Source organism: Aptenodytes forsteri, unplaced genomic scaffold (genome assembly GCF_000699145.1).
Source record: "Aptenodytes forsteri isolate BGI_AS27 unplaced genomic scaffold, ASM69914v1 Scaffold2, whole genome shotgun sequence".
NCBI lineage: Eukaryota > Metazoa > Chordata > Aves > Sphenisciformes > Spheniscidae > Aptenodytes > Aptenodytes forsteri.
Window position 1 is genome coordinate 17,396,733 of NW_008795695.1, and position 14,979 is coordinate 17,411,711.

The 14,979-nt window shown below is 36.4% G+C and overlaps 1 protein-coding gene across 1 annotated transcript in view; it reads left to right on the top strand.

Annotated features, from left to right (window-relative positions):
- CFAP47 (cilia and flagella associated protein 47) overlaps positions 1–14,979 on the top strand; it is a 382,585-nt gene that overhangs the window by 334,094 nt on the left and 33,512 nt on the right. The window contains 3 exon segments of the mRNA XM_019473044.1: positions 7,540–7,699; positions 8,342–8,436; positions 11,868–12,029. Of these exon segments, the coding sequence (XP_019328589.1) occupies positions 7,540–7,699; positions 8,342–8,436; positions 11,868–12,029 (417 nt within the window).

Consider the following 14,979-nt stretch of genomic DNA (forward strand, 5'->3'; position numbering starts at 1 on the left):
CAGTACTCCAGGTGCAGCCTGACAAGTACTGAGTAGAGTGGGATGATCACATCTCTATCTCTACTAGTAGTGCCCCTGTGGATGCAGCCCAGGATCCAATTTGCCTTCATTGTTGCAGTGGTACACTGCTGACCCATGTTCAGCTTGTTGTCCACCAGGGCCCCCAGGTCCCTTTCAGCAAGGCTGCTCCCCAGTCACATCGGATCCTAGCTTGTACTGGGCTCTTTGGTTATGTCATCCCAGGTGCAGGACCTTGCACTTGTCTTTGTTGAACTTCATGCTCTTCTTGCTAGCCCACTTTCCAGTCTGTCCAGGTCTCTCTAAGTTGTCTCTCCCTTCTGTCTGCCTCACCAGTTTAGTGTCGTCAGCAAACGTGGTGAGAACCTCTGCCTGGTCAGCATTATATGTAACTAGTTTCCCTGCCCTGTTTAGCCATGGGACTGTCTTCCCTGTGCTTCTGCTTACTACTCACATATCTGAAGAACCTTTTCTTGTTCTTGATATTTTTGGCCAATTTCAGTTCTAGCTGAGCCTTAGCCTTCCTGACTGCATTTCTGCATGACCTAGCAAGGTTCTTGTAGTCCTTGATGGGTATTTGGCTGCCTTTCCATAGCTGGTATGCTGCTGCTTTGCTTTTAAGCGCACCCAAAAACTAATTGTTGAGCCAGGGTGATACCTTGTTCCGCTTTCTTCCTTTCCCTTTGTAGGAGGTGCACTGTTCTTCCTATCACCTGCAATTCACTGAGATAAGTGTCTGTATCGAGCAAACAAGAATGTATTTTATATGTATTCTTAAAAGCAGAAACAAGACAAAGCATAGTGATCTATCATGATCACAGAATTGCAGAATCACAGAACTGTTTAGGTGATAAGGAACCTCTTGAGATCATCTTGTCCATCCAACCCCTCCCTTGCTCAAGAAGGGTCATCTAAAGCAGGTTGTCCAGGACCACGTCCAGTCAAGTTTTTAATATCTCCACAGATGGAGGCTGTTGGCTGTTGTGTGATGGCTGTCAATCCAGAAAATTTTATTCATATTTACTCATTGAGACTGACAAGTTATAATACTGATGTAGCAAAACAAACACAGACTGCTGCATTCTCAGTTTGTTAATTAGAACCCATAACAAGGGATTGTGATCATGTTTTACTGAAAGGGTATCAAAAATTCAAGCAGCCTCATTGGAAGCACTCAAAAAAAAAGATGCAAACAAAAATGAACCCATCCTTAATAACAGCTGAGGCAGAAATGCTGTCTTTATTAAACTCTTGGAATTTAGCACTGAACCACTTTGGGAAGAGCTGCTATAAAAAATCTTAGTCTTCATATGTGACCCAGGCTTTTATCTCTTCTAGCGGGTGAAAATAAATGAAGAATATCTAGGCCTGGCTTTTATTATGTATTTCAGATACTTACTGGAGTGCTGGCAATACATCACTCTTTACTGCCTGGTATCAGTCCTCTCTGGATGAGTTCCTTGAGAAAGAATTCCAATCCTTCCCCAGCAGCAGCTGCTGTCTTTGAATATTTTGGAGGCTGCCCTTTCCAGATTCTGAGGATAATGGTAGAAAACAGACCTGATTATACGGGGTTGACATTTATATGGCCAGTGCTAATTTTAGCAGGGCCGTCTGTGGTTTTAACTGAAATGATTCTATACTAATAATTTTAATGGAGAAACTATCAGGAAAAAAAACAAACAAAAGTGCCCACTCTTAAATGATTCCCCATCAGACTTGAACAAGACACAGTGAGCTCTGCCTCATCTCTCTTTTTCAATTAGAGGAATCTGAACTGAGTGCTGTTCTTCTGGGTACAATCAATGTGAGGCACTCTGAGATGCTACAGACTTGACAGCAGTGCATCAAGGAGATAGTCCTTTCAACACCTAGAAAATCTGCCATCAAAGTACCTTACTAATATGAAAAATACATGCCTTTAAGATAAGGTTAGATGAGAGGATGATGATTCTTTTCAAAGATATTGCAGGATATTTTGCTTATTGCCATCACAATTTTATCAGTGTGGCACTGCCTGAGATGCTTGCTCTTAAACAGTTTCCTAAGCTACTGTAGAGGCAAGAAACGCATTTTTACCCATCTGTATTCCTTCCAAATAAAATCCCAGCTATGGGGATCCACTGCTTCATTACTTTAATTAATTTAGCTCTCACAGCGCTATGCTTTCTAGGGCTGACACAGAAATTACACAGAACTCAACGACAGTGCAGTGCCCCATAGAAGCGAAGCAAGGAATTTGAAATATACTAATTTTGATTTAATTATCTAATTCAGTTCTGAGTTCTAGGCTCAAGTGTCAAAGGATGCGATGCCCAAGGAATCTTCTACAGAATCAGTGCTTTCCACCAGCCTTTGGAGGCAAGGCAAGGCTTAAAAACAGGTTTCCTAAAAAAGAAATGAGGGAGGACGCAGATCTCCGCATGCTTCTCTGTAAGGCAGTTGGCTCTAATTGCAGCCCTTGGTTTGAATCAGATGGTTTCAGTCTTTTAAAGGGTGAGCTGAGCTTACTCTGCTATCACTGTTTCCTAATGGCCTGTAGGACAGTGAAATAGAGGTAGGGTGTTATCAAAATCTGGCCCAAAGCTTTTTAGCAAATGTGATGCAGCTTTATTCTGAAAAGAGCCTTGCTATGGATTTCTTATGAAGAATTTGTGGATACTCATTGCAGTATAAATACTTACAGGAAGATAAGGGATCAGTCGTTGGGATAGGTTCTTGGTATCCCTAGCAGAGTACTTGAGGTCCACAGGCAAGTAGGAGCAACTTGGTTGGTAATGCTGATTTGTATTACAGTTGTCCACATAGATATTATTGTCTGTTATGCCAGCAGTTGCTGGCCCACATTCTATAAATGGGAAGGAGAAAAGAGAAGCATGAAGCAATGTCTGGTTTTTGCAATTAGGCCCATTTCATCTATCTTATTAACTAGGCAAAATCATAAGGAAATAAATCTGTACTAGCAGTTAATGATCAGTTGGTTAGTTGACAGGTGCAGGCAAGCCCAGTGATATAAAAATTACTGTCATTATGAACAGCTTCTAGTAGGAAGATTTTTTTATTAAAAATGTGAACACATTCTGTTTCAATAGTGATACTATAAAATTTGTCTTTTCATGATCTTTAATAACCAATTTTCTGCCAGAATGATCCAGAATGCTATCATATGGGTTCTGTATTAAAATTTATTTTAAAAATCAAGGCACTATGTACTGTAACAGGCATAATTAAGCTACAGTTCAAACAGTACATGCAATGCATATATAATGTAACTAGGTATTAAAGTCCGTTCTATTTGTCATATGTTAAAAGAGTTGCAAATGAAATTATTAAAACCCTATTCTAAATTATAACTCCTGAAAAGATTTGTTTGTTTGTTTTCTGTTTGGGTTTTATTTTGGGTTTTTTTCTTTTAAGGTGCAAAACATCCAGAGTATATTATTCTGGTAAAACACTAGAGACCAAAAATTAGCTTGAACATCTACTTGGATATTTTGCAATCAGTGAGATGCTGATGTAGCAGCAATTTGTTATTTGCAGTGTATCGGCATCACTGTAGAGGGCATGGGGAGGGAATACATTGTTGGTATTCCCAGAAGAACACGTGAGGTCCACAGAGAAATAGGAGCAACTTGATCAGTCATGCTGCTTTGTACTAAAATTGCCCACATTCGTATTATTGTCTGCTGTGTCAGTAGATGTACTGATGAAAGAGCTGGGATGGTGTTTTCCTACACGTATGGGAAAAGGCAGGGGGAGTGTTTTTAAAGAACACAAAGTGATTTGTGGGGAGCTGAAGCTGCTTTTGCACTGTTGAGGGGAGAAGGTCCTCTGTCCTTCACAGCCTTTCAGCAGCTTGAGGAGAAGCCAGCCACAATGACCTAGAAGGACAACATTCAAGGTCAGGTTGGATGGGGCTCTGAGCAACCTGATCTAGTTGAAGATGTCCCTGCTCATTGCAGGAGGGGTTGGACTAGGTGATCTTTAAAGGTCCCCTCCAAACCAAACTATTCTATGATTCTGTGACAAAAGAGAGAAAATAGCCAAGAAGGAAATGGCTACAAACCACAGATATACTTGACCAGTGTTGCAATAGAATAGATGTGCATGCCTCTGTGTGTGTGTGTATAGCTATAGGTAATGATCTCTCTCTGTGTATATACACAGTACACATAGTGTGTATGCAGTTACATATATACACATATAAATACACTGTTAAGGAATTAGAGATCTCTGTGATGGGAGTGTTTAGAGGACTGACAAATTAGGCCATTTTTAAACTTTAAAACAAAATCTTACATTTATTAACAATAAATGTCATGCTAATAAGTAATTCTTACACAGTTAATCACTATTACTACATGTATAAAAGTGTTATTCCTTAACAATCATATCCTAAATTAGCAGTAAGTATACAATGCCATGAAGCTGATGCCATATAGTTAGCAGTGATGGCTTGGGTCCTTGATGTTTCTTCATCATGGAGGTCAAAGTGATCAGACTTGAGAGAGAAGAACAACTCTGACGAGAGAAGTTGGAACTGAAGTGGTCTTGTTGACTTTCTTCTCCATCTTTCCTTGGTCATTGCCAGTGCTTTATGCTTCTTGTCCCCTCCACCTCCAAAGGGCAATCTCAGCAGCTCCCCATGCTGTTTATTTTGGTTTTGCTTTTGCTAATCATCCCTCTTGTGTATTCAGCAGGATGTTCTGTCTATTTTCAGTCTCTTCTGCTTACCTTGTGCCTCATCTTGCAACTTCTGTTACCTGGATACCTCCTACATGCAACTTCATATGTCTTTGCCCCATTGGTGGTCACATTGCTCGCAAACTTAATTAAAATGCCTATGCATTGTATTTGGATGTGCTATAATGGTGTTACAAAGTGCTCACATACTGTTGTTGATTACACTATTTTGGTATGCATGTATTTGGATTCAAGGCAATCTAATTGCAAATATATCCTGAAGAATACACTTCTAATTTAAAGATATTACAGGCCTCTGCCTTAACTACACCAGAATAGGCCCAAAGTGGGCAAATCACGGTAGAGAGCTGCCTCTTCTCTCACAGAGGGAGAATAGTGCATCAGTGCTGTAGCTGACTTCTGTTCCAGAGGGATGGATCCTAGTTCAGATGCTTTTAGAAGTTTGGCAACAATGTGTGTGGTCAGCTTACTTATTTCAGATACTGGATTAAAAAATCAGTTGCTAATTTTTAAAGGTTTTCAAAAAACCCTTTGACCGCATTATTGCCCACAATATGTATATATATAGTATATGTTCTAAATCTTGAGTATGTACTTGATAGATAATGCATCAAATAGGGAGATTAAGATCGAAAGAAAAATCTTAAATCTTTATTGAAAGAAGAAAAAAGAAAAAATATAGTTTATTTCTTCATCTAGATATTAGCATTTTAAATGGATTTTTAATGAGGATATTTTCAAGCTATTTCAAGGTACAAGACTTTTCAAGTAATTATTTCAAAGACAAATTGCTCATGCCATGATGGACTTCTACAAATACACAAAAATTAAGCAATTATGAGTGCAAAGCAGTTGGTTAATTTCCATAACTACTACATGATAAAGCTCTTACATACAGAAATCCAGATATATTTAGGTAAGAATTCCCTACTGTTTGTAGAATCCATAATAATGTGAGGCAGTGGTCTATGTTTGAAGTCTTGAGGCATTGTTACTGAAAGAGGCAGAAATCCTGCAGATGGAGTGGCTTCTCTTTAAATAATCCCAACCTTCCTAATTTAAGATTGACTTTCCAATCTTAATTTGGTTAGTTTATTTTAATTTAGGAGTGTTTCTGGCTAAAAGCTTTACAACTGCAGAACCACATCGACTTCAGTAACATTATATACTATAGGAAGTACCTACGTAACACAGTACGAGATAATTCTTCATAAAGGTAATTAGTCTGGACAGGGCAATTTATTAATTTAAATACGCTGTTAATCTACGCAAGCTACTTTGGATATCTTTATTCAAAGTTGCTGTTTGTGTTGAAGGAATAAATGATAGCAACAACAGATTGTGAGGTAGTGATAGAAGTTGCAATGTCCAGTAGACTTTATAACTAAATGCTAGCAGAGGATTGGTGCAGATAAGGAGTCCTGGCTTTTGTTCCGTGTTTTGGAGAGCTGTCTTTCAAACCCTTTGCTGCCACCCTGCTGTGACTTACTTGATGTTTTTTGCTTCTGGACATTACTGTCTGTCATCACTTTACTCTGTTTCCCTACACGTCCACTTTCATTTCCAAACTTCCATGCATCCACCTCTTTTTTTATACTTTGTCCTTCCCAAGACTGCATTTCAGTTTTCTTACCACTCACTCTGCTACAGCTCTCAGCATTGAGGTCTTCACCCTCAAGCCACTTAGGCTGTAGGAAGGTGAACATTTGGAGCACAAGATAAAAGTTTCCCTGCTGACATTTTTTGAGCACCCAGCAGCCTGTGGTTATCAGCAGAAGCAATCACAGGGAGAGTACTGCTTGTCCCAGGCACACTAACTCGAGGAGATTCAATCGTTCTCAGGGAACGATACTCAGACTTGTATTAGCATGTATGCATTGTAGCAGGCATGAAAAATTATCACAAAAATTGATTCAAAGCTTAATGGAGAAGTAGTTACTCATAACTAAGAGGTTTTTCTGCAGATAGAATTAAAGCTGAAGCCCTAACCCTAATTTCAAGAGTTCTTTTCAACGCAAGGAGCTTGATAGTGAAAAGACTGTATGATTTACTTGTTCTACTTTGTGTGATTTTTCTATAACTTTATTTCTGAAATAGCTGGAACACACCTTGAGGTAGATGTTCTGACACTTGGCAGACTGGCAAGTCATTGGAAGACTGCCCTTAAAAATGCAATGTATCAGGCCACCTTCGTTATAGACAACATAGGTTTATTTCTTTAAAACAGCAAAATCAATCAGATGAAAAATCGTACAGAAAAGGCATGGCTTGTATAATAATAATGTGAATTCTTTCAAATATATTTCAATTATGTCCTGAACATGAATGATTGCTTTTGGATTGGTCCTTTTTATGCAGTGTTACTCTCTTACTTTGCAACCCACAGATGCTCAGAAAAGATGACTTGGGCCCTAGAAAATCATTGGATTGACTTACACATATTATACATGATCTTTGGCTATTAAATGTGGGATTCACTTAATCATGCTGGTTCTGTTTTGAGCCTTCAGAGTCTCCCTGGGTTTCATTTCAAAGTTCTATCAGTAAGTAGAAGTCTAAAATAACACTCCTCTATTCAGGACATTGAATCAAGAAGTACCTTATTACAGGAAGCCAGGCCACAAATGCTACTATAAGATGAGATTTGGCTGTAGCAAGGGCAGAGTAAAATGAAATTTGTTATCACAGGGAGAACGGTACACTATGATAAAATGTTAAATAGTGTATCAAAAAGAAAAAAGGAAATATATGACTAAAATGATACAAATAATCTACAAAACTTTCAAAATAACCATAACGATCTGTTCTGTCTTACAGGAACCCGATTAGCTCCGAAAGAAAAACTGGACATCCCAGTGTTATTCATGCCAGATACAATGAAAATGTATGAGGCTGTGGTGGTAATTCATGTAATGAGGGAAAATGGTGAAAACTGGCCTTATGAGGATTCTGCTGCATTAAATAAAGGCTTAAAGAGGTAATTTATTCTAACAGGAAAAGAAAAAGTAATTGAGGATACTCAAGTCATCATTTTCCCCTTCAGATATTTGTGTGTAGCTCCCGTGGGCAATCAAGTGTCTGATTTTGAGGGCAATAGGTATCCAACATAAGCTTTTAATGTACCCTGCAAAGTATGCACATTTAGGGTAGGACTTTTATCTGTTTCAATACTTATCTTTTCTAACTTTAAATAAAGAAAATGTAAAGTACTAGCTGCCAGTGCAGTTATGGATATTGAGCAAATGAAAGCTCTTAGATGCCTCTAATTTTTCAGTATATTTGGGCTAATAATGATTCTCCTGTGGATATGTTTATGTAATGCATAAACTGCATAAACTTTGTTTCAGTGTAGACATGACATAAGAGAGACCAGATAAGGCCAAATGTTCTCATATCCTGACAGAATAATATTTGAAGACACTAAACTAAGTGGATGTAAATGATTGCTGTTCTGATTTGGTTGGATTTTATTTCATATTTTTCTTAAGTATGTTTAGCATTACAGCATACAATAAAATAGAGTCTCACTTCTTCAACAACTCGTAAGCCTAGATAACTTTGGAAACAAAAATTCTCAGCAGTTTATCACAATGATACTCTTTACTTATTTTCCAAGCAGTGTTACTGTAGCAGAGAATGGGGGAATTCAGGGAATACTCTGGATGTATCCGGTTCATGGAATACCTGAAGCACCGCAGCAGAAATTAGTTCCAGGTAGGTAATGATTGAAAAAAACGTGAACAATAAATTTAAGAAAATTAGTCATTTGTGTTCTCACCTGCTTGATCACGAGAATTTGCAGTTGTACTTTGCTACATCTTAAAAAAAAGATAAAATCACATATTAAAAATAAAATCTCCTTTGCCAACCTACAAAGCAAATCTAGATCTATTATTTTGTTCTCATTGTGGAAAAAAGGAGCCAGGAGCAGGTGAAAATCTCAAGGCTTGTGCCCTTCGGTGTCCCAGTTAATGCTGAGTTAGGGAACCGAAGGTAAATCAGACAAAAGACTGACACAAGGGTAGATTTCTGCTTGTGCACCCAGAACACTCTTCTGGAGAGTTTACAGGGTACAAAATATTGGAGTAGATGTCCGCTGTTTCTCTCAGCCTTGAATTTCACTCCTTAATCTAAAACAGAATATAGACTAGTGTGAATAGCAGTAAGTTTTCCACTTGCTCCTGAGAAGTAAACTTGCATTAAAAGATGACTGCCATTCATAGGGTTTTTGTTGTTGCTTATTTTTGGGATAGTAAGTGTTTATAGATTTGATGCACCTATTTTTTAAAGGTGTGATATAATCTCAGAATTGTGAAACAGAAATTGTGAACGGCTTTTTAAATCTATAACCTTGATGAAACTATAGCTCAAGGTGTAGTTGAGGGACAATTTTACACCAACTTGTCTTTCCATTTTGTCTTTTGATGAATGAATATAATACCTTTCTACACTAAATAGACTAAGGTACAGGAATAACTTCTGGAAAACTATAGAAACAGATATTTTTACTGTCATTAATTAAATTTGCTTAAGGACCCTTTACTTGCAGACAAATACCAATGATGTGGTATTAATTAGAGCTTTCATCTCCTTAATTTCCACTTTAATACCTTAAGGAATGAGGCAGAATATTATCATGCAATCAGCTGTTGCCCAAAATGATGTTTTTAACGAGTCTCATTAGCATTAAAACTATGTATATTGATGTGAATGTTTGTTGTGTTATTTAAAGCTGGTATATAATTCACTGGCAGACTTTGAGATACATCTCCCTTTTATTGGGCTGTTGTCTTCATTAGGTATAGAAGTTACGAATTAAAAGTGTTAGCATTCATAATTGCTTAAGTGACTTCTTAAGTGACTTCTTATACATCACTTCTGTATATGATCAGAACCTTAAGTAATGTCAAATCTTACATAATTTTAAATTCCTAAATACTTCTTTAAAACGGCAAAACTAAACTGCAGAATATTTATAACTAAGTGTGTTCTCCACGAGTTTATGTTCAGTAAAAGTTTGTAATACATACAAGGAGCACTGCATTATTTTTGAATACATATCTCTTTGGCCATCACCATGTTATGTTGGGCTAATTTTTTTTTCTAAGGAAGTACTAGATCTTTCATTGAAAAATGACGTGGAAAACTAAAATACCTGTTTGTAAGTGTATTTATGAAACAGATTCCATTCCTGCCTTGATTCTGAAAGTCTATGGTTTTCAGTTATAAATGGAATTTTTAAAAATCCCTGTTGTAAGATATGAATCCAAAGCAGGTATTTTACAAGAAAACGACTTAGTTTTTAAATCATTGTTTTTAATAATGATTGAAATAGTATTGTCATTTCTTTTAATGCAGACATTTATTAAAATTGCCTGGAGGCTACAAGCTGTTATGTCAAAAACCAAAGCTGCTTTGCTAGTATATTAGGCAGTTCATCTTTTGTGTCATTCTTATTTGCATCTTAATGTACTTAAACTTCTAGAAGATACTTGGCTTAGTATCTCATGAGACCAGTTAAAATGATCAGTGGTCACAAGCCATGTAGTACATGTTAAGTAGATTACAACTTGGCTATCTTATAAAAGTGATTACAAATGGAGAATCATCCAGAATATTTTTTTAATTCTTGTAGAGTCAAAGCAGCATACAATAATTTAGATTGGAAGGGACCACTGAGGTAATTTAATCCGACCCCCTGCTCAAAGCCAAGTCTAATTAGATCAGGTTGCTCAGGGACTTGCCCAGTCAAATCCCACAGGGATCTGATTTTTATCCATAAATATTACTTAGCAATTTAGGAAAAAGAAAATGTAGAATCATTTCTGGTAGTAAGATGAGCTGCAGAATAGAAAATGATGTGGACACAATGTGTGCACACAGTAATCTGAAATACTTGGTAAGCTGGTGTAGTACAGACAATGTAATTTATTCTTAAATATAAGGCCGTGCATCTCGAAAAAAAGATGTGTTTTTAACCATTTCAGTAACTCTACCTCATGGAAATGCTTAGAAGAGAGCTATAGAGATTACTGAAACCCTGTTAAACAGGAAAAGACCAAGAAAAAGAAAAGGTTGGGGTTTTTTTTTAAAGAAAGGAAATTACTTGAACTTGATGTGCAGTTAGCTATTTGTTTTCCAAAATAATGATAGTGAATCAAGCTCCAGAACTGAAAGTTGAAGCTAATTAAACATGGTATAGAAGTAAGGGTTTCATTGCTCGTTTTTTAAAACACTTTACATAATTACTTACCAAGATATGGTTCTAAATTATTTATCATTAAATCTTGATGTTAAGCTCAGAGTTACTTTTTAAAAAATCATTGGGTATAATTCTGATGAAAATAATATTTAGACCTTGAAACTGAGAAGTATGTAATCAGCTGTTCTTTTTCATGTTGATTTCCATAACTCTAGAAAATTCTAAGTCTTTTCTTTGGGAAAACTTATTTTTCTTTCAGTTCTTGCACCTAATTTTCTCCTCTTTCTGTGCCAATAATTACTGAAAGAAGCATAAACAATAACTATTGAAGTAAGCTTTGTAAAATGTAATGTATAAGCTAAAACCCAACTACCTTGTAATGAAAAAAGACATATTTTAGAAGCAGTTAATTAAAATCACTTACTGAATTGAAAAAAGCTCTGTCATGCTTCAAAGAGAAACTCGTATCAGAATTCTTTTTATTCTGGCATAGTTCTGTAAAAGATTAAGTTTGAACAACAATATTCTTAAATTAAGAAATCAAAGAGTAACTTAATATTCTTTCATTTAACTTTGAAATTCTTTCATTTCTTTGCTTTCCTTTCAGTCTTCCTTTCTCATTGGCTTATGTCAAACTATACCATAATTTCTCTTTGCAAATGAACTGAAATGAAGATACATTTCATGATTACAAAAAAAGGAGAAATTTAGCAAGTGCTGTTGCGAACTAACTGTAGGAACAGATTTTCGTTTGTTTAGCAGTATTTTCTACTACTTCACCTAAACAGAACAATAGAAACAGTGGAATGGGAAAAAGCTTTTAGTTGTCTTGGTCCTATTGGAATTCTGTCACTCTCTAAGCACATTTAACTTCTATGTTTAATTGTTCTGTTAAAATCAAGATGCTGACGCTTTACAAATACGTTTTTTTGCTTTTTTGTAGCTGTGGTACGCTGTCGAGCTAGGCAGAGAGTAGAAAGAAGAGTAGAAGTGCTGCTGACTGGTGTAGTTCCTGGTGCAAATGCTATGCCTGCCACAAGAAATTCTGCCACGGTCAATACAAATAAGCCAGCCAACATCCAAGAAGAAGTTCAAGTCACTGATGGTAAGAATAAATAGCTTGGATATCATGCTATTTTAGGAACATTGCAAATAAGGTACGTGCTTCACCAAATGTAGCTCTGCCATGACAACAGATGAGGTTTAGACAAATCCTTCTCTCAGTCTGTATTTCTACCCTGTTGCAAATATGGGACATTCGTATAAAAGTATGTCTGCTGTTATAGGCACCTTTGAACCTGAACCTTTCTTTTTCTACCTGTCTTGGATGTGAGGCTTGCACACATACCATCTCTCCTTTTAAAGAGAATAGCCTCCACAAAGTCTAACGTTAGCAAAAATATGTCTGTGTAAGCATTGCAAGGAAATATTTATCTGCAGGTTGTCCCTATTTGTAAGATGCATTCCCACCAGCAGGCCAATATCTGCAGCAAAAAGGATTGAAGAAGGAGGCCTAGTTTGAAAGAAGCAATAAAGCTTTGTAAAAAGATAGCTTCCACTTACTGTTAATCAGCAGAGGACACAGTGAAAATCAATTTCTTCAGAGATACACCAGCTTTTCGTATTATACCTCTCTTTGAAACAGAACGGTACAACGTATAAGTAGTAAGAAAAGAATGCTTGTTACTGCTGTATGCCCGGTATTTCTGTTAATAGATGTGTGTTAACAGTCATACTCACTACAACAAATTATGCATCGTTACATTTTACCTTCATCAATTATTGCACCTTTGAGACTTAACCTACATTTCTTTTTGGGTTCAAAGTCATCCTACTTTTTAAGAAAAATGTTATTTAAAAATTATGACACATGAGATGAAACATCCTAATGTGTGTTTACCATAGCTGTAAATGAGGGGAAGGGATTTCACCCATGCTCCAACTTTGTCAAGAGTGTAGTGCATTGTATGGTGGTAAAAGATGAGTCTACAGAAGTTGCTATGATTGCAGTCTATCAGGCAATCAGTTTGAGAGGCAGGCAGACTTGGCTTTTGTGTCTCATATATGCCATTTAGAATCTGGTCCAGTAGAGGCTTTGCAGAAATACCGTGTTACAGAAACCTTCCTGCCAAAGAACTGTGAAAAACTGAAAAGCTGTAAAATGTAAATCAAGATGCATTACATCCTTCCTATAAGGATGATTTTCATGCAAATATGCCCCCGCCCTGCACACTGACCGATGTAGTCTCATATTGGCAATCACTGTCCAGATCTTTAAACGGATTTTATTTTTGAATGCTTTTAAAACAGGAGGGCATCTGAAGTTGAACTGTTAACAAGAGCTTGCGCAGCATATACTTACTGATTAGTTAATATTTATAATTACTTAGTTAAACTTTATATTTGCTCATATTGCGGTGACAAAGATAACTTATTGTCTGGGCATATTATTATCTTACATTCCCATATTACGAAGTGATAGTGATCAATCTAGTAAAATGAAAAGATGTGAAGTTCTCAACCTACATTCTTGCCTTTTTGGAGGGCTGTAAATACTATTATATAACTTCTCTCAGCCTTGTGAGAACAGCTGTGTATCAAAATATGTTACCTTTTTTTTTTACTATAGAGTAGCAGGCTTAGCTCTTTCTTGACTTGTCACATATGAGTAGGCTACCTTAAACATACCTGGGCTATTTCCCTCCAACACGGTGGCATCTGAATTGACAAGAAGAACATGCATTGAGCAAGTTGAGGCAGCATTTTGAAAGACTTGCAGATTCATGATGTGTAGTGCTTGTTTTATTCATAGGAATAATATTTCATTTCATATTTATTAACACTGGTTTCTGCACATACTGCAAGACATTGATTTGGGACATTGCATCTTTTCAAGCAAGAAGTCTGGTAATGAAATGCTTTACACCATAGGTAGGAAGATCATTTATAACTCTGGTGCTTTTCATGGTTTTCAATGACATTATAATGTCATTATTGCTAGATGAATTTGAAGCCTGTTAGGAATCAAATTTAATGGTACTATCTCAGCTTTCTGCAGTCTACCAGTAATAACGTAAATAAAAGCATAAACCTCTAAGATAACAGCCTGGCAAGCTGTTTTTAATTTTTTCTATTCTGAAAGAGTGATTCATCAGAGTGTATGTGTGATGTGTAGTAAGCAGTTTTTATATCCGAAGATAAATGATGATAATTAGTGGCAGATCAGATTTAAACAGCTACTACTGTTTAAATGCTTCACTATTTAAATTATTTGGACAAGTATAAATTCTTGGGAAGTGAAAAATCTTCAAGCATGTCTTTTATGTTAAAAGAATTCTCTTTCATCCAATCCAGAAGATATCATTTGAAACAGAAAATTATTATAATTTCTTAAGAAAGAGGGGACAATCTAAATACTGTCTAGCTAATATGACATAGGTTTTTTTTCAGAAATCAACCTTAAATGCGTATTTTTACCCTATATGTACTTTTCATCTGTTTTCTTACATACGGCTCTAAAGAAATTTTTTTCAGTAAACGAAATTTAAGACCCAAGATTCATCCAAACAAGTGTGAAGAATGTTATTTTTTATTCTAATAAAACAGCTTTTTTAGTTTACTTTAAATATTCAATGGGAAATAAACATGTTTAATTTTCCCTGATCTTCTAAGAGAAACTTCAAACATTCACAAATTGTCAGTTATCGATATTTGACTGAAATTCACAAATTCCTAAGCAACCAAACTTGACTGTGTTGAGAGCATGTCGAGTACACAGCCAGAGTATCTTCTGGTTGAGGAAATACATGAATCAGTCCTCTTTTGTCTCTGTGTTTATAATGATCCTTTGTAACCTATGCTTTTCTATTGCTTCAGTTTATCACATAAACCAATTATAAGGGCTGAGTGTTTATAATTAACTTCCCTAGTCTTGATTAATTCATAGCTCTTCTCACAGCCTGAAGGCTGGTCTTAGTACCTTGCTCCTGAGTTCTTATTTCTGGGAAAGTTTCATGACAGTTACCTTTTGAGGGGAATAGTGCTGTCCAGGTTCT